General features: G+C 33.6%; 1 protein-coding gene across 1 annotated transcript; it reads right to left on the minus strand.

Moving 5' to 3' along the window:
- Positions 1–17,967: 17,967 nt before the first annotated feature.
- On the minus strand, positions 17,968–19,106 carry LOC131623665 (calmodulin-binding protein 25-like). Its single transcript, XM_058894675.1, has one exon. It carries the CDS (start codon positions 18,981–18,983, stop codon positions 18,255–18,257), a length of 729 nt encoding a protein of 242 aa, XP_058750658.1. The 5' UTR covers positions 18,984–19,106; the 3' UTR covers positions 17,968–18,254.
- Positions 19,107–21,739: the final 2,633 nt, after the last annotated feature.

Below are 21,739 nucleotides of genomic sequence, written 5' to 3' on the forward strand. Positions count from 1 at the left end.
TAGTATTATGAAAATTAAAAATAAAATAATGAATAATTTTTTTTTATCATTCTATACAAAATCATTATTTGAAAAATATCAAATATTTTCTTATATTTTTACAAAAATCAATTTTCATAAACTTTTTTTCCTCCCTCCAAACTCTCAAAGAAAAACTAAAAATAATTGTATTTTGTAGTAATTCTCTAACCTTCACCGAAATCCACAAAAGTCCATAAAATAGTAGAAAAGACAAGAGAAGTCATTAAACTTTTTTATAAATGCTTTACTCCCTCTGTCTTATAATAAGTGTTTTATTTGAATTCTGCACGGTTCTTAAAAAAATGATTAAATGTGTTAGTTCTAATGATAAAATTAGTACTCCCTCCGTCTCACAATGAGTGACCCAACACACCATTTCATACATATTAAAAAAAGTGTATAAAAGTAAGAGAGAGAATATTATTTTTACTATAGTACTCTTATCATGTATTGGGTATTGTGATAATTTTTTTAATTAGAGGGTAAAATTGAAAAAAATATATTAAAAATTGAAATGAGTCATTCATTTTGGGACATCATTTTATTTCAAATGGATCATTCATTGTAGAATGGACGGAGTATCATTTATTAAAATATCTTTATTTATTATAGGTAATGGAATAATTGAAAAATATGAAACTAAGGATATAATAATAAAAAAAATAATAAATATTATATTAGTATTTTAAAAAAATATTTATTTTGAAACATAAAAAAGATGCAAATAAAATATTTATTATAATACGGAGAGAGTACAAAGAAACGTTGCATATCAAAAATCACAATACCACTGCAACTTCACACATATTGGTGGAAGGTCTCAAATTTGATTCTTATTTTGACTCCCCAGCGCACAAGCAAACTAAGGCGTTAAACAAACATTAAAAAAAAAATTGGATATATAACCATGAAAGATTAGTAGTGATCTTAACCATAAAAGTCAAAAATTAGTTAAAGCACTTGTTAATATCTTTTTAAAATTTAATCATGTTACAAATTTCCTGAAACGTCTTTTTAAAATAACATCTTTGTCAAAAAATCAACTGACAAAAGAAGTGAATCCATATGGAGAACAATTAGCCTTATTTAGTGCAATCATTAGCATAAGTATGGAATTACTATTACTAAATTTAAGGACATGATATAACAAATCTTTTAAGAGTATTTTATAAAAAAAAAAAACTACAAATAAAAATATATTTCATTAACAGAATATAAAATATACGTACTTTTCAAAATAATAATTATATATCTTAAATAAAAATCACTATTTCTTTTGATTGTTTAAATATAGTAAAAACACTTATTAACCTTTTTTAATATTATATATCCATATGCTTTATTACGAAATGCTGAAGCAAACATGAGGTCAGAGAAAGAACTGAGGACATAATCGTCCAAACACAATTAACTATGAGACAAAAGATGTGTTCAAGTATGACAGACAAGTTTGACAATGACCTTAAAAGTCGTAGGACACGTCAAGAATTGTTACCCTACAAAGCTACGATAACTACTTTGGTCAAGAAGTAACAACCTTCTATACTCTTTCCTATGCTATATTAGATTCTCTCTAATCTCAATCTATTAAAATTATCTCTTTCTTTCTTTTTCCGTTGAATAATCTATATTTTTTTGTACGAATACATTTATTTTCTGATGGAAATAATCTCTATCTCTGTGTGCTTATAAACCATCGTTTTCCTTCCTTATTTAATAGTATTCCAAAAGTAAAAACATTGTTTTCCTTGGCACATTGCTAAGATAATGATTTTGACTATTTTTTGTACAGGTTAATTAATTAACTAATAGAGCTTATCATTAGGCAGTGTGTTAAGAGATTTCTTTTAGGCTATGTTTGGGAGTTTGGAAGGGAAGGGAGGGGAGGGCTTTGAAAAATAGGAGGAATTGGGTGAAAAGGATAAAAAGATTTTGGGTAGGAGGGTTTTGGAGGGTTTGAGTTTATTCATAACACCAAAAACCCCATAAAATGGGGAACTCAAAAATTGTATTGAAGGAGGGTTTTAGAGGGTTTTGAAGGGCTTACATAAATTTTCCAAATATCTTTTAGGTTGTTATACTATTTTGAAAATTAAATTTTTTGTAATGATAATAACTCTTTTATCATTCTAAACAAATTGATTTTTTCACAAAATGTCAAATATTTTCCTATATTTTTTTAAAATTTTGTTTTTGGAAGCCTTCCCCTTCCCTCCCCTCCAAACTCCCAAACATAGCCTTAAAAAATATTAGCAAATGTACTAAGGAGATAAATTTTATTCTAGGGATAAATGATTAAAAATATGAAATGTCTGGAAATTTTAATTCATTTAACAAAAATCAATGTCATAATTAGAATTTGAATTATAGTATTCAAGGTTACCATCTAGTCAAAAAATGGAATTGATATTGAATTGAATTAATATGCAGGAAGGTGGAGAAGTTTAACCTCCTCCATTTGCCGGATGTACATCGCAATTTCTCCTATATAAACTTTCGTTCAAACCTCCACCACTGCCTATAATAGAAGGGCGAGAAATGTTTCCCGGTTTTCAACTTTTGAAAGCTAGTCTTGGTTCGTAAGAAATTAACGACCTATTGAAAACATCTACCAAATGGTGCAGCACCAGAACTCTTAGGCCTTGGCAGAGAGGCTAACTCGGATTGAAGATAGCTTGCACAATGCTAATCCAAATAATAACACTGTGTATGAGGAGGCCTTACGTAAAACCGCCATTCCTGAACCAAGAAGGGATCCATAAGAGGTCCAAAAGTCACCAAGTCGCCAGCGATACATGCACCGTTCTCCTTCCCCTGGTTCTGAAGGAGGAAGGGGATAATAACACTCCTATTGAGGTTTGCTGCCTTAGGAGGAAGGAAATGTATGAGGAATATGCTTTCGTATAAACGCGGAAGAAAAACCCAATGTCTGCTCACATCCTAGATAGAAGAACCCTAAAATTACTAGAGAAGCTACCGAATTTTGGCAAATCTATAATAGGACACGGGATCCAGATGAATAGGTCGAGCATGTATATAGTAGACCAGATTACTATAACACTGACGGAGCCATAAAGTGCAAACTCTTTGCACTAACCCTAACCGAATTAGTTGTAGCCTGGTACAAGTCTCTACCATGTAAGCATAGACTCTTAGCACAAATCCAAAGCTTTCACCACCTATGTCACCACCATGAAGAGGCAACCAACTAACCTTGTAGTACTTAGAAAAATCATGCAAGGTAACAAGGAAACCTTGCGCGGATACATTGACCGCTTCACCATAGTGGTCATGTCTGTATGAGGCTCGATTGAAAGCCTAAAGGGTTACATCTTTGAAAAGGATTTAAGACTAGAATGTGTGTTCTGAGAGAAATTAGGGCACATTGAGGCTCATAATCTAAATAACTTGTTGAGTAGGGCCCAACCCTACATCAACTACAAAAAGAAACTTTTGGCTAACGGGTTAGCCGAGTATCAGGAAGTGCAGGACTTAGTCAACCATCAGAAAAAGACACCAGACAGTCCAAGGAAGATAATAAGCACATATCCCGCTCCAAGTTAGATGCACATACTACTTTGAAAACTTCACGGGAAATAATCTTGAAGGACTGCGCAAACACTGAGTTCAAAGAAGCCAAGATAAGGAACACGTATCCAGTTAAGGAGTCTACTCGAACAAGCATATTCAAATATTTATGTTTCCATAAGAGTCATAGTTACAAACCAACGATTGCATCCAACTAAAGGATTCAATTGAAGGGATAATAAAAGAGGGTAAATGTCCGATTATACCAAGGACATAAATATGTACCAGTAAAACTCTCCAAAGAGAAAGCAATCCCCCAAGAAATTTGTGGAAGTCGTGGCCAAAAGCAAAGAAAAAATATGAGCAATGGAGAAGATGAAGGGTGTAAGAGGAAGCACCAGTAAATCGCTTCCATTATTGGAGGCGCCTCGAGGGAAACCAACCCTTCCAAGAAGACAATGAAGAGGAAGATTGTTGAGTTGACATTCATCAACAAGAAGGACGTAATTACTCCAACCACAAACTTAGAAAGGAAAATCCTCAGATTCTGTGATAGTGAGAAGATATGGGGAATACCAAATGAATATTTTCTTTGGTAATAAAGACCACTATTTCCAACTTTGACGTGTCCAGAGTTCTGATTGATGGAGGTAGCTCTTGTGACATCATGTACTCGTACCTCTTCGAGAAGATGGGCCTAAAGAAGGAAAAGTTCTGGCCCTACAAGAGGTCTGACCTACATGCCTTTAAGAGCACGGTAACTAGTCCTTAGGGATACATGGAGCCGATGGTTACCTTAGGAGAAGGAAAGGATACCAAGACCATTGATTCCCAATTCCTAGTAGTTTTATGGAGAAGTGTTTACAACTACATAGTAGGTTGGTCCTTAACAAGGATTGTGGATGCGGTGTCTTTCCTAATCCCCCTCAAGGTGAAGTACCACAATATCCATGATGAGTCGGTGACGATAAGCGCCAAAATTTATAGGATCTACAAGGCATTACAACAAGACCTGGAATAAGGCAATGGAAAAGCTATGGAGTTCAATGTAGCCTCCTTGATCGGGAAACTAAAAAACAAGACTATCCAACCTCTTGGAAGAAAAACGAATCGTCCCCGACCAAACAAGTGGAAATGACTAATCCAAACGATGACGAAGATAACTACCATGATTTCTCGTGGTCAACAAGTGGTGGATTTCCACCTGGTTATTTAAAAATTTATTTTGTAAAAAGAAATTATCCGTCATTATAGTGTATCGTGATTGTTTGATTAAAGAAAGAAGAAATTTCAACTAAACTATATTTTTTCTTTGTAATTATGAAAGGGAAGATGAGTTTGGGATACGACTAAAAGACCAAATCCCCATCACAAAGACTCAGGGGTATTGTCACAAACGCCACACACATATGACAAAAGCAATCAAAACCCCATGATGCTAACGCACAGACACACACACACACACACACAATGAAGACAATCCTCAAAATGGCAAATAAATGGCTCACCCCCCGTCTTGGACACTAGGGGTGATCGCGGTGCGGTTTGGGCGGTTTTGACGAAAAAAATCATCTGAACCGCAAGAGAAAAAATCGTGCGGTTTGGTTTGGTTCGGTTGGGTTTTAAAAAAAATCCGAACCAAACCAAACTAATGCGGTTTGGTTCGGTTCGGTTGGTTCGGTTTTTTACAAATATTTTATTGAATCATACATATACATATAGATGACAACATAACTTTGTATTTAGACATTCATACACTATCAAATAACAACAAAACTCGTCATATTTTGACAACAACTTTCTATTTAATATGTAAAAATTAAATTAGACAAAAGTGAAATAATAAACATAAAATAATAGTATAAAACAATATAAAAATTATTAGAATGAAAAAAAAATAGAAGAGACGAGAGATTAGTGAATGTGAAAAAGAAAAAACAAAAGAGTTGAGAGATTAGAGAAGAAGATGTGCGATAAAAACGAAACTAAAATAGAGAACATTTGCATAAAAATGAGAAGGTGAAAAAGAAAGAATATAAGAGAGTAGAGATTATTGAAAATTAGGGAAGATGTATGTGGCAAAGAAGACGCGATAATGCTATTAGAGATTTAAGAAGATCGGGACTAAAATCATATGTTTAAGTTTGGGTTGGATGTGAGATAACTAAAAGTTAGGTTGTAACATAATGCGGTTTGATTCGGTTTACAAAATACAAACCGCAAACCGAACCGAACCGTGCGATTTTGTTAAAAAATGACCCAAACTAATCCGAACCAAATGCGGTTTTTTGCGGTTTCGGTTTGGTTTGGTTTGCGGTTTTCTATTGGGTTGGTTTGGTTTTGATCACCCCTATTGGACACTATTTTTTGCGGCGGGTTCGCCAATTCTTCAACCTCAGTCCAGGTTTTCACCTAGAGGCATCGGAAGAGGTACCGACCCTTAGTCGGGAATCGTCCCTAAAGGCATTCAATGAACTTCGAGCATAAACTCCGAGGGAAAGTTGAGTCCTAGAGAAGAAAACTCGAGACTAGAAACAATGCCACAAATCAGATAAAATATGAATAAATAATGAATGGAAGAATATATAGATTACTAGAAAAAAAAATCCAAAAGTTGCATATTTGACATGTACAATCATCCCGATCAAAAAAATGGACACACTAGTCTTCCAAGGAAACCACCTTCCTGATCTCAATGGCCTAATTAAGAGGAACCCGGTTTCGAAAAACTGGCACGGTAGGATAAATTTTTTTTACCTTCTTCAAAGCACTCTTAATGGAATCTTTTGCAATAGAAAAACCTTCTTGCGACAATTTTTCCAACTTCTTAGAGAGAGAAAGATTCTTTTCATACATCGCACGAATGAATTACAATGATGTATGAAACAGAGTGTCACCTTTTAAACCAGAGTGTCGAGGTACTCCAAAGGATTCATGACAGCCTCAATAGTAAAGAATGAATTATAATGATCCCATATATCCTCCATATACTAGTTCTGCTTGACTTTGGGGTCGTCGGGCTATTTTGTGACCTTCTCCCTCTCTTGACAAAGACGATCAAGTAAGAAAGTCACTCTCTGGCCAACAGAATCGGATGCCAAAATAGATGACGCCTAATGAGTAAGATAATCCAATTTGGCCAATTCCCTTTACCGAGCTTCCTGAGAAAGACCCGATAAATAAGTGTAAGCTTCACCAGAAACTGAAGATCAAATTTCTCTATAAGTACTCAAGTCAAGACGAGCTAGAAACATAGGGTTAAACTTCACTAGAGTAGAAACTCCCCCTCTTTCATGTGGGGATGGCAAGATTTTATTTGCCATAACTCTATCAACAGAACCCGGAAATTCATATCGAGAAAAAGGAGGGATAATTTGAATGACCTACCCATTAACTGGACCAGAAGACGTTCCCAAGGTAGAAGCTCCCTAGTGAAAGGCGTGCACAAAATTCTGACCACAGCACCTGCAACTCAAAGTTCTTTATGTAATCTCCACATAGCATCCTCGCTCCTTATTGCCTCTACATAGTCGAAAATGGGATATTAGAAAAGGATTAAGAAGAGTAAACGGAAAAGACAAAACCCTGGGGCCACTTACAAAATATTTTTTCCTTTCCTCCTTCGGTCTGGCATCCACCACCCAATAGGCATGAATGCACATTTTTTATCGGTTTTTTAACACATAATGGGACAACTCCATCAACATAACCAAGCTCCTGACATAAATCTGTCAACTTGTTTTTCAAGTATAGCTCATTCGAGGACAGGTCATCCTCTTTTTAGCGATACATTACAACCCTTTTCAAGTAGTGTCTGAGTCTAGTCATGGTTGTCAAACTCGCGGGTAGACTCGTAAACTCGTACGAGTTTACGAGTCTAGGAAGCGTAAACGAGTAGAATCACACATAGAATCATTTTTTGATAGACTCGAATAGACTCGGGTAGACTCGCATAAACTCGTATAAACTCGCGAGTTTATCACGAGTTTACGAATCTATAAGTTTTTTTAATTTTGTTTTATTAAACCAATAAAGGTTCAAACTTCCCAAGAGATTTTATTTTTATTTTTTAAAAAAACCTTTTTTTTGTACAAGAATTAGAATCTCTCTCTCTATCCTAATATGAAAAAGATCAATAATTTGGTTTATGCAATATGCAGTTTGAAGTTGAAAAGTAAAAAAGGAAAAGTAAAGAGTGTTGTTCTTTCGTTTTAAGATATTCATTCAGATGATGAATGGATTATTGAAGACCCTGATGAAGATAATGTGCAAACTATAGTTATTGTTGAGCAAAATGATGTTATTGTTAACAATATTGTCTAAGATGATGTCGTTGTTATTAAAGTTATGATGTGGTGGGATGACAATGTTGAGTTAGGTGGAAGTAGAACTTGAAGTAATTCAATAATGGTTAATGATGAAGAAGTTGATTCATCTGGGGTAGAGTTTGATGGTGATGATAATTGTGGTGATAATTTCATTGGAATTTTTGATGATTGAAGCCATTAACATATATGTTTTATGTTTTTTTTTGCTTTATGTAGTAGTCAATTAAGAATATATTAGTACTTTAAGTCTTTAACTACATACTCTGCTATTTTATTTGTTTTATTTTCGAGTTTTTTTGCTAAGAAGTTTATTTGTGTACTGTTATTTATATTTGTGTCATATATGAGGTATTTACAAGTGTAAAAATTTAGGAGTGTGTCATATATGTGTCACTTATAGGTTTTTGAAAGTCATTTTTTATTTCCCATAGACTCGTACGAGTTTGCGAGTCGAGTCTATGGACCCTTTACGAGTCTGAGTAGACTCGCGAGTTTGACAACCTTGAGTCTAGTATTTGTGAAAGACATTTGTGCACGAGGGTGAAGGACCAGGCTCTAAGTGACATATCTTCGCATGCGCCTCATGACTAAAGGAAGTGACCAAGAAAAAGCGATCCTTGAAATGTTTCACACTATCAGAATAAGACTTGAAATACCATATGCTTTTCCCTTGAGAAAGCATATCAGATCCACTTGCATGGTTGAAGTTATTTTGAGTTTTGGAAAGATGGAAGAACAATGTCAATAACGACTCGCCCCTTATATTCGCACAAGTGCTGGAAAACTTTGACAAATTCCCAACTTATTAGATGTAATTATGAAGAGGCAATTATCAAGTGGTTCAATACGCCAAATTCAAACTCATTGAAGGGGTGACTATAATCAATGAGAGAGAATATAAATTTTTGGAAAGGGATCATGCACCTATCTATTGACTGCAAACCCTTTTATCCTCATCCCAGGGGAACACTCCCTAGTCAGACGTTGGACCCACCCAATCCTCTAAAACTTCCCTAACATCCTTCTTGGTCAAATTTGACACGATAACCATTATTAAATATGTTGTAACAGAAAATAAGTGCATGTACAATGTAGCCAGTAAGCAAGCTCAAAAACTCGTTATCTTAGAAACCTTATAGAAGTCGAACAAAAGCAAGGGCATGAAGTTATACGTTGGAACTCAGTGAAAAGAACAATCATACATGCAAGGTCAATGCCAACAAATGAATTCGCCTAAACTTGATCCAATGCTTGAAACAAAAATGTTTCTATCGTAGAGAGACATATTAACCATTCACAACATCATGTTACATATTACAAGAGAAACATTTAATGTGCTTGTGTCTAAGAGTGACAACGTCCCATAAAAAAGCTCTATGTCCCTAGACTCTATGGTCGTGCAAAGACACATGTTGCAAACCCTAGTGGGCCGCCCATAAGGCCTAAAGATTTGGAAACTCAATAATGATGAGGGCAATGTTTAGCTCTGAATAAGGGGCTCTTTTCCACACCAAGAGAGTAATCCTCCCCGCACATGCTATCACTGTTGTCCATATTGATATGACGATTAGCCACATCTCACTCTCCATCATACGCGTTCGGTTGCTGACTAGTTCTCCTATTTAATTAAGAGAATACACCATTTCTAAGGCATTCAAATTTTTTCCATTCAAACTTCACTTTTCCGCTCAGTAACTTGAGGGTTAGAATGTTATTTTTGCAGGTCATCCGCCTCTCTACTACACATAGAAAACTTCAAGTAACTGTAACAAACTATAAATTTACTTTTTCTGATCAACTCTAATTCCAGTATGAAATATTACTTAAAATGTATATTAATTAAATTCTAATAAATATTCCTAAAACTACAATATTATATAATGATTATATGTCATATAATTTTTCAATAGTTTATGGTTGACGTCAACTTATAAAATTAATTGAATTTATGGGTCACAATTCTCATATATATATTATAATTGAATCATTGTAATATTTAAATTTAGTTTATATATTTAATATTAAAGGAATACTTGACTTGTTATAACAACCAGTCAAACTTAATCAAAACACTTGTATTGATTGAAGTTGAATAAAAAAATCAACTACTCTATCACTCTCCATTCTAGAAGCATACCCTACGTAATGTGATTTGAATTAGTAGGTAGTGATCTTTTGACCAAAATGAAGAATAATACTAAAAACTCTTTGAATAATCAAAACATTCAACTGATCATGTGTCATTTATCATCTTTAGTTTGACATAAAATAAAATCAAGTTGTTCTATGATGAAAATATAGGTCCAAAATTTCTATTATCAATAATTAAATCACACTTATCGGTAAAAAGAAATCATTAAAACACATTTACGTGAAAGAATATTCGATTCTTGAAAGAGATACTAATAGGATAAAGATGAAGACAAAGTGGTATGGTTTTGTTTGTTTTATATACGTGGACCAACGAAGCAAACAATGTCACCGTTACGAGTAATGAATGAAGCAGCACCGTCAGTTGACTCCGTTGATTGATTAGTATGAATGCGGACGCGGTGTTAGTCAGATGCATGGCAGCTCACTGAAAGTGATCTATGTGTATTTCTGTGGGCGTGAGAATCTTAAATAATTGTTGCTATATTTTAGAAATTAATGATGTTCAAAATCATAGGATTCGAGGTGTTCACATTGGTATAAAAAGATGAAGCATTTAGAAGTAAAGATGTTCTCACATCATTCCAAACTATATGAAAGATATTTAAACTAGATATGTGTTACCATTTATATTAAAATCAGTTGTATTAATAAAATCGTGATTATTCATTAATGATCTTAGAGATCACTTTGGTTGAAATAATAGTTGCATAAACGAGTCCAGTTACTTTATAAGTAGGAGATTCTCCCTTCAAGTGCAGCAATTCAACCAATTTTCTACTTGCTATTAAATTCACACAAGAACAATGACGCTCATTGTAAGACCTGACAAAAAATTATCTAAATATTAAAGTTCAATGACCATGACGGTAATTTAAAGATAGACTCATAAGAAATAACACAGCACAAATCTCGTCCTAAATAATCGCAATGTAACTATGACAGATCATGTGATGAAACTCGGTAATTAGAGGAGTTTTGACGTGAACAAAAGTATCTACCCTTTACATTCTTTATTGCGAGATAGAACGAAACAATAAATGTAGGGATTAGTTGAAAATATATATGTTGAAAAAGTCTCACATCGCTTAGTTTTGTAAAGGAAAATGAAATTCAAGACTATATATAAGAACAAAGTTCTTCTAAGTTCAACATCACTTAGTTTTGTGCATGAAGAGGGAGTCCATGGCTATATATAAGATTTAAATTCTTTGTTTCAAGATGTGTCGGTCAAAAGCACTATAAGCTTATATTTGACTTTTTATATTTTCTCTTATACCCTTGTTTTAGAGTGTTGTGAAAGGTAGTTAAATATTTGCTTTGGAGAGTTTAAGTGTATCGAGGGCTTTGGGGTGGTTAAGGGTAGTCTATGTGTTGTAACAATTTTTACATAGTGTTATTCTTTGATTGTCAATTGACAACGACTGTGATTTTTTCTCTAATTTTGGAGTTTTCACGTTGATCTCTTGTGGTGTTATTGTGTTCCTCTTTTTTCTCTATAATTTATTTTTTTTCCCAACATGTGGTATCAAAGCTTTGGTTTGGTGGAGTATAAATTTTAGTATGCTTTGTGGTTGCAGTTTAGTCTAGTCTTCCATATCAGAAAATAAATTTTATACTCGTGTTGGTTGGAAAAATTTTGTTTTGTTGCAGGAAAGGTTTTGTTAGCAATGTCAAGTTTTTCAAGTGTGGTGAAGATTGACTTAGAGAAATTTGATGGAAGAATCAATTTTGGCTTGTGGAAAATTAAAGTCAAATATGTTTTGATACAATTAGGATTACACAAAGCGTTGAAGGGAAACATTTCCAACATGGACAACGGAAGTAGAATGAACTAGACTTTAGAACTTCGAGTACAATCCGCGTGTCTTTGGCTAAGAATATTCTTGTGAATGTTCTTGGTACGTCGTTAGCCAACAAGCTTTGGGAGAAAGGGTATATCAAATATGTTGTTGTTGAAGGAGCAGTTTCATAGCTTGTGTATGGATGAACATACAAAAGTATTTGATCATGTAAGTGTTCTCAATGGTATTGTTTATAAATTAGAAACTATTGCAGTCAAGATTAAAGATGTAGATAAAACTTTGAGACTCGTATTGTCTCTTCCATCTTCCTATGAGCATATTAAACATGTTTTGATATTTGGAAAGGAAACTTTGAGTTTTGAAGAAGTTGTTAGTAAAATTATTTCTAAAGAAATAAGATTAAAGGATGATGATAATACTTCACCAAACTTAATGTTGGTTGCTAGATCAAGGTCTTATATGAAGAAAAACAATGAAACGAGCGTGAAATGAAAATATGGAAAGATTAGACTTATAAAGTATAAGTTCCCTAATGGGGAAACGTCGGAGAAGGGCTCTGAGTCAAATGCTAGCAATGTCTCTCTCGCTGTGAGAGAGGATGATCTACTCTGAAAATTGAGAAGTGTATCCTCATAACATTTCTACTGTCATGGAAAATGACGAGTTATTGGCGGATTGACACATGGACATTGAGCAATGTTTTATGAGATTATGTCGACGGTTGAAGAGCTTCCTACTAATATGGAACTTGCACCATAAAGTTTCAACCTGGCTTTTGATATGCGAAAATTCTTGAAGTCGTTTAGCTTCAAGTGAAGTATACTCTTCTTTAGGTGGAGTATGATAGTTTTTAAAATTATGATTGTTGGCGAAGACAATGTGTGTAGCTTCTAGTGACTATACTCTTTATGGTGGAGTATAATTATTAGTAAAGACAATGAAAGTTAATGTATTATTATCAATCAAGGTGAAGATTGTTAGGGTTGGTTGAAAATATACATGTCGAAGATGTCCCACATTGTTTAGTTTTGTGAAGGAAGAGGAAGACCAAGACTATATAGAGGATTAAAGTTCTTCTAAGTCTCACATCGCTTAGTTTTGTGAAGGAAGAGAGAGTCAAAGGGTATATATAAGATTCAAGTTCTTTGTTTCGAGATGTACCGTTAAAATCACTTTCAGCATGTATTAGACTTTTTATATTTTCTCTTATACTCTTGTTTTAGAGTGGTTTGAGAGGTAGTTAAATATTTGTTTTGGAGAGTGTGGGTGTATTAGAGGTCTTGGGGTGGTTGAGGGTAGTCTATATTGAGCGAGGGGTTCTCCCATTTGATCAAGTCAAGGCCGCCTTAATTTGTAAAAATAAGAAGTAGTTTGTATACCATGATTGATGGAACTTTGTAAAAAAATGGACTATCTACCCCTCTTCTTAGAAGTATACATAGGGATAGTCGAGCATCACCTCGGGTTAGGGCATTGGAAAAACAAGGTTTTAAAAGCATGGTATCATTAGCCGACCATGATTCAAGATGCAAAAGAATACGCAAAGAAATGCGACTAATGTCAGCGGCATGGCAACATCTTTACTGCCCCGTCAATAGAGCTACATGTTTTGATGACACCTTGGCTTTTCTTGTAACTGGGGTTAGATATTCAGGGTCCGTTCATGCCAATTATATGCCAACTCAAATGCCTAATAATAATGGTATATTACTTCACAAAGTTGGTCAAAGAAAAAGCATTGGCAAACATCACACCAACGAATGTCAACAAGTTTTTCAAACCAAATGTCCTGGCTAGATTTGGAGTCCCTCAAGTCATAGTGACGAACACTGAAACACAATTTATAAATATGAGGTTGAAAAGTGCTTAGTAGGAATTAAAGATCAATCAATACTTCACATAGGTAGATCACCCCTAAAAAAAAGGGAAACAAAAGAAGCTAATTGGATGTTGTTGAGGGGTCTAAAACAAAGACTCAAAGAAGCCAAAGAAAAATAGAAGGATGAACAATCGCGCGTCTTGTGGGAATATCATACAACCCTTCAATCGACGACCGATGGAAACTTATTTTTGTCTTACCTACAACATTGAAGTAGTTATTCTGATGGAAGTTGAAGAGGTGAGTTGGAAGACGACTTTGCCATGAGAGGAAAACAACCGATCAATTAAAGAAAAAATTGACTTCTTAGAAGAAAAAGAACATATATCGCATTCACCAACATCGTCATCAAGTAGACCACAGCCTCTAAATATAACCGACATGTTCAACCAAGAGAGTTTAAGACAGAAGACTTGGTGCTTCGAAAAATTAATATAAAAGAGAAAAAATGTTTGGGATAACAAACTGACAATAAATTGGAAAGAACCATCAGTGTGCAAACTGACATTAGAAAAAAAACCACTTTAATTTTAATTTTTATAGACTAAAACTCAAAAGTTTACTGTATATTATAAAAATCAATTCTTACATAAATATGTTGGAGATTAAAACAAAATATTAAAGATTAAAAATGATAATTAAATATTAGTTTTGATATATTATTAAGTAGATGCAACACAATTACTAATAAAAAAAGTCACTCATTATAATATATTTACAAAAACTAAATATAAAATAACATATTATATAAATAAAAATGAAAAGTGTTATATTTTTTATGAAATATTTGTAAATAAAAGTGATATACTAAATCCTGTTTTCTTTTGATGTGGTGATTATGTTTCAATCATACAACTTAAATAGTACCATTTCAAATTAGAAATAGTACCTAATTTGCTATAAATTACAACCAAAAAAAAAAAAAGCAGTACTCATCAGTATAATAATTATAAAAGAATTATCTTACACCAATTTTCTTGTTTAACATATAATTATAATCTATTAATATCCATATCTTATCTATTCTAAATTTCTAAACCCACTAATGAGCCTTATCTTGAACAAAAAAAATTGGCACAATTAGTGCAAATAATTTGGGAAAAGAAAAGAATAACGTATAAGGGGGGTGTTTCCTATCTTCATACACGACTTTACTTCTTTCCCTTTCCAATCCCCCCTACTCCCACATTCGACGAAAATCATTTTCTTATAATAAAATGATCTGGTTGTGGGGCACAAAAGCATCTATATCTTCTTTTTCTCCCACACATAATTTTCAAATAAATAAAAATATATATATATATATATATATATATATATATATATATATATATATATATATATATATATATATATATATATATATATATATTGCTTACGTAATTGCATTCATCACTTCTTTTTGATCTTATAATGGTTGTTGTTTCCATTCTATCTTCGCAGTTATTATTGGACCTCAAGGGTTTAATTGAAATCTAATACGTAACTCATAAAGTGTTCTATGCCGTTCTTTTTTTCCTTGAATAATCAAACATAAATTAATTTGAATATTATTTTTCACCTATTTAATAATATAAATACAAAATTTTCAAAATCATGTTTACATCACAAAAAAGGAAATAACTCCACACCAATCATGATGGTGATATCTATAAAGTAAACAGATTAGGGATAAGTGACGGAGAAAGATTCCAAATACTGAAAAAAATATAAATATCTAATAATTTATCTGAATTAATTTATTTATTTTTAATAATGGCCATACCTTTTTCCCTTATTTTCTCCCTTTCTAGAAACCCTAACGTATTCAGTCTTTCTCTTTCAAGTTACATCTAGTTAGATATATATCCTGTTGATAAATATATATTTTTCTAGATTTTTATATTCTTAGTGGATCGACACTTGGCATTCTTTTTTAAAGAAAATTATCTGAGCTGTCCATAATGAATTAATAGAAAATAAGTTAGATGCATGCCATTAAGACCCGGGTAAGACTATTCTCTTACCTAATACAATTAGGTGTTTTGTTGTTACCATTGTTAATCTTTTTAATTTGACTTGATGAAGAACCCTACATGCTTTAGATATTTAAAGTAATAGTAGTTGATGGTAAATTTAATTTGAATATGTAATAGTATTGAATTAAATATAACTAAAAATAAAAAGCACTCACGTATCGAAGACTCGGTCGTTTTTAGATTTTCTATGCAGAGCATAATCGCATATTATTAAAGATCAACATGTATTAGTACTATGGATAAAAAATAAATAAATAATGATCTATATAATCTATTAGCAAGTTCTCACATGGTCACATGGGTATGTTTGTAGAAGAAAATTACAAATAGTCAAATACACTACAGTGACTTGATGCCAAGATTCTTTATTTCATTCTTTTTATTTGTATATTAAAAAAATTATTTCATGCAAAAAAATGATAGAGTATAGAAGAAGAAAAGAAACGGTCAAAGTGATAAGGAGACGGGTAGCTTATTGGTATTGGGAATTTAATTAGTGGAAATGAGCAAGGTCACTTACAAAGTGGGCACAAATGAGTTAAATTATTATTTAGATTTATTAATTTTTAAAGAAATTTTAGCTATTTAAATTAATTTTGAATAATAATTTTGGTGACATCAAAGCTATAGAAACGTTGTTTAATTTTGCAAGATATTATTGGCATTTTTACTCCGCAAGTTATTTCAAACCTATTAAAATCAACGTTAAATTGATGACAATCAATGTAAAAATGCAGTGATGATTCAATGATAGAAAAGGTACATGCAAATTTTTTTTTACTCAAGTTAATCTGCAATTAACGATAAATTTTATAATTTAAAAGTTGATTAGAAATTGAATTTGTATACCTGAATAACTCTAGATAACACATATAAATAGAAAATATATAAAAATGACGGTAAAATTATCTTCTTATTATTCAATTTAAATTAAGAAGAATTGTAAAATCGAGATTGAAAAAAGTTTGGTTCATGTATAATTATTCAGCGTGGAGCATGAAGAACTATAAAATCGAGATCAAAAGGGGGATTGTGTTTATGCCATGTGAGCTCGAGATTGAAAAAAGTTTGTGTTCATGTGTAATTATTCAGCGTGGAGCATGAAAAACCATAAAATCGAGATCAAAAGGGGGATTGTGTTTATGCCATGTGAACTCGAGATCGAAAGAAAGTTTGTGCTCATGTGCAATTATTCAGCGTGGAGCAGGAAGAACCATAAAATCGAGATCAAAAGGGGGATTGTATTTATGCCATGTGAGCTCGAGATTGAAAGAAAGTTTGTGTTCATGTGCAATTATTCAGCGTGGAGCATGAAGAACCATAAAATCGAGATCAAAAGGGAGATTGTATTTATGCCATGTGAGCTCGAGATCGAAAGAAAGTTTGTGTTCATGTGCAATTATTCAGCATGGAGCATGAAGAATCATAAAATCGAGATCAAAAGGGGGATTGTATTTATGTCATGTGAGCATGAAGAACCATAAAATTGAAATTAAAAGGAGGATTGTGTTTGTGCAATGTGAGCATAAAGAACCATAAAATCGAGATAAAAAAAGGATTGTATTGGATTGTATTTATGTGCAATTATTCAGCATAGAGTATGAAGAACCATAAGACTGAAATTAAAAGGAAGATTGTGTTCGTGCAATATCCGTAGAGCAAGAAGAACCATAAAATCGAGATTAGAAAGAGGGTCGTGTTCATGTGCATGATACGGTAATGGCGATGAAAACTACCCTTATTTTAACCATAATACTAATGTGTTTTTAGTTTTAATGTATTTTAGGCGATGAAAACTACCCTTATTTTAACCATAATACTAATGTGTTTTTAGTTTTAATGTATTTTAGGCATTCTTTAAATGAAAATTAATACATCTATTTGTATCTTAAATTTTATGGACACCCACCCCTCCACATCATAGAATGATAGAATGACAAACTTAAATGCAGCTGAAAACTGAAAGTACAACAAAATAGCATTAATACCACTACCCAAAATAAGGCAAACCCACATAAATAGAAAGAAAACAGCTGAGTTCAATTCAAACTTACACACCAAGCCACCCTTCACCACCAAAGATCAAGTCTTCTCTCTTTCTTACACCAAATTCTACTTCCACAAGCAATTAAACCCAACAAATTTCACAAGTTATCCATTCAGCTCAATATTTTTTATAAATCATCTATTAATAAATATGTACATTTGAGAAAATTAATCAACCAAACTCAATATGATGAGATGATAACAACACACTTAGGAATGCATTAATTAGGTTAATTAAACTAAACAAAGATACAACATTGGTTTTTAGTACATAAAGATGATAATCATAATAATAATTATAATAAAACAACTATGTAGAAAAAGGAAATTCTACATGCATTTCCATATCCATTCCCTTCCCTTTTCCCTAATTTACAATCATATCCTACCTACTAACCCCAATATCCAATCCTGAACCCACGATGGGGGCAAAAAGGGAAAAAGTGAAAATTGAGGGACAATCTCGTCATTTCATCTTTTACATAACTTTCCACGACGATTCCAAGGTGGGAAAGCAGCTTGAGAAAGTTTCAAAATCTAAACCAGCAGAAACAAAACCAGCATCATCATCTAATCCTCCAATGGGCTGCCCAAAGGAAAACGGGCCCGGCCCAGAATTATCAGGCCCATCAGAGTTAGGCCCAACCATCGTTTGATGCGGTTGCTGTTGTTGCTGTTGACGGTTATGGTCAAGTAAAAAAGCTGACGTGTCAAGCGTCGGCAAACAACCCTCGGTAGAAAACCTCCCTCCTCCGGTAACCATTCTATGCGGCTCCGGCTTCACAATCGGCGCCATTGAAAAATTCGAACCCGCACCGAATCTTGCTCCGGTAACTTGCTGCACCATCTCCCTGAAATTAGCAGGGTCCGCCGTGATGAAAGTCGTTAACGACCTCTTCGAGGCACGCGACTTTCTCTTCGAGATCTTCCCGGCGGCAGCAACACGTTGACGCTTCGGAGCGGAGTCCTGGTCTGAGCCGGAGAGGCTGGAAACCGTTGGCGTAGCAGTAGTGGTAGCGGTAACGGCTGAGTCGGTTAGACTTAAGAAAGGTGAGAAAGCATCTTCCGGCGAGGTGGAGAGTGTTTTGTGAAGAGCCTTGGTTATGGTATCGGCGTCGCGAGATAGGTACTCGGCGAGCCACGTGTCAGCTACCGTCGGACGAAACATCCACGGTTCAATGCCGGTTAAATTATCGGAAGATGCCATAGCAAGTGAAATAGAGAAACTGAAAACGGTGCGTTTAAGAGAGTTGTGAAATGAGTTTAGAATAGTAGTGTGTGTTGTGTTTAGGGGAATATAGAGAGTGAAATGGGGGAAGAAAAAGGAAGGGGACAAAGGGTGATAAATAGGGCGGTGGAGGGTATTTTGGAGAGAGAGAAAAAAGTTAGAGAGAGAAAGAAAGCGCGTTGTTAGGGAGACGAGAATACACGCGTCATTTTGTCCGTACTTGGGAGTGAGGTAAGCTTGATGTTGATGCTGAGCTTGGCGGACTCCCACCTTTTAATTTAACCCAACCATGGTTTTGTTTTATCAAAAATCAAATCAAATCAAACAAGTGTAACGGTATTTTTTATTTTGCTTAGTTTTTGTTTGTTGTATTAATTAATCATAATCTATATGTATGTTCAAATATACACTCCCTTCATTACTTGTTATAAATATAAAAATGGTTTTTTAAATATATAGTATGCCTTGTATATTTTATTTAAAAATTTGAAAAACGAATTTTATGCTTATGATAAAAAATAAATGGAGTATTATTAATGATTTTTTCTAACTTGTATGGTCCAAGTTAATGAGTGTAAAAGAGGAAAATTTAAGTTGAATAAATTAATATTCATTGTGTTCTAACAACACAAGTTAATGATTCAAAAAGAAGATAAACTGACTTGAAAATATCAATATTTATAATTTTAAGGAATTAAATGCTAACATTTTAAATGGATACTTTACAATACATGTTAATATTATTATTAGTTAAAAAATAACATTTCAATTATTATAGGTATAAATAACTATCACAACAGGTTATGAATGTTTTGTCGTTGCGGATCAAAAATGAGTAATTAAGATGTAGTAAAACGGAAGTGACACTCGAGTCGTAACGCTAAATTTAAGTTAATCAAAATAAAGAACGGAATTATGGGGTTTAGATTTTTGGACAATTGAAAATAAATAAAAAACGATTACAATTATGAGTAATGGATTAATCTATTAGGTCGATAATTTCAGAAATATCATCAATTATTATATTATCAATTCTCTAAGCGAATTTAAATTCTGATCTTACCTGATCAGATGGATCTTCAAGGCCTGCAATGAATTTGATCTTCTGTGAACTAAGGGGTGTACCTGCAAGGTACTCCGATACCAAAGTGAGAAGAATGGACAATCAGAGTGCAAGTACAAGGTAAGAGTGGATGAATGAAGTTACTTGACCTTCTAGTGAAAGAGGGTATTTATAGCCCCAGCGCTGGGCCAAGATCTCGCCATTGGACTGGATGCTCAGGCCTAATTCGGAGACTGTCAGGCTTCTGCGTGGATAGTGGAGACCAATATGTGGTCTCCATCCTGGATCAACCGCTCCGAAGTTTAGGGGGAAACACGGTCTTTTAGGGAATGTGTCAACTCCGCTTAATCTGGAGGGTTGGGAGAGAAAGAACCCTACAAGGAGGGTCCTCGACTGAAGGGACAGGCGGTGGTGCTCGCTGGGAGCAGATGGAGGTGTTCAAAGGAGCGCACGCCTTGTCTCGAGCCGATGGTCATGCTCGAGGCAAGTATTGCTCGACTCCGAAGCTTCAAGGGGTCGATCGGCTGACGGGCACCTTAACCATGTGCCAGGGAGAAATATCTTTATGGGCTGACAACGATTTGGGCCTAGGTTCGACTGGGTCAAGCGCCGGCCCAGTCCAGAACAAATTCTATTTGATTATAGTGTCGATTAATAAACGTGATCAACACTAGGTGAATTATATTCCTATTTGCTGCATTAAGCATGACGGCTAAAGACCGGGCGAAGTTAGCGAATAAGCTAAGTTAACACACAAAGTTAACGGATATACAATGATCAAATTTAATCAACACTATTATATGCAATTTGAATAAAGCAAACAAGAATACACAAAACAGAGTTAAAAGGAATTGAATAAAACCTGATAATATAATAACCTCAAAATCTTGATGAAATTCTGAAACAGTAGATTAACCTTAGAGTTTAGTCGGCCATATAATCCTAATGCTCTCTCTAATTCGTATAAACTGAATGAGTGTCTTAAGGCTGTGAATTTTTTTAAAATAAAACAAAAGAAATTGGACCCTAAGAGCAATCGACCCATAAATTATGAAAATCGGCCCAAAACTATTCATTTTCTTAAGTCTGAATGAAAACAAGTTATTCGACTCTTCCGCACTTTGAATGGACTTCTTACTTCAACTTGAAAGTTGTATATTATCCTTTCAACTTTCAAACTCATATTAGAACGCGTCAAATGGCATCACATAGCTCAAGTTATGATTTGCACAACAAGAATGTGTAAATAACTGTTTATTCAAAAAAATAAGTAACATAATTAAAACGAAAGTAAAAATAAACAAAACTTAGGAAACACATTAAAATAATAAAATAACATAGGAACCTATATAATTGTCGTGACACAATAATAAAAGAGTGCATCAAAATACACTGATCAATGAACATGAAGATATTTAGAATTAAAGTCAAATATTTTTAAAAATATATAAGTTATGAGTCGATGGTATATATGAGTTAAAATTTTAGAATGATGATATCATAAGTCTCTTTAATACATATTTTACAATAGAATATATAAGTCATGAGTCGATGGTATATATGAGTTAAAATTTTAGAATGATGATATCATAAGTCTCTTTAATACACATTTTACAATAGAATATGTTTTACTTATTACAGTTCATATATATGTTCTCCCAAATATACTTGT

This window comes from Vicia villosa, unplaced genomic scaffold, assembly GCF_029867415.1.
Source record: "Vicia villosa cultivar HV-30 ecotype Madison, WI unplaced genomic scaffold, Vvil1.0 ctg.000077F_1_1, whole genome shotgun sequence".
NCBI lineage: Eukaryota > Viridiplantae > Streptophyta > Magnoliopsida > Fabales > Fabaceae > Vicia > Vicia villosa.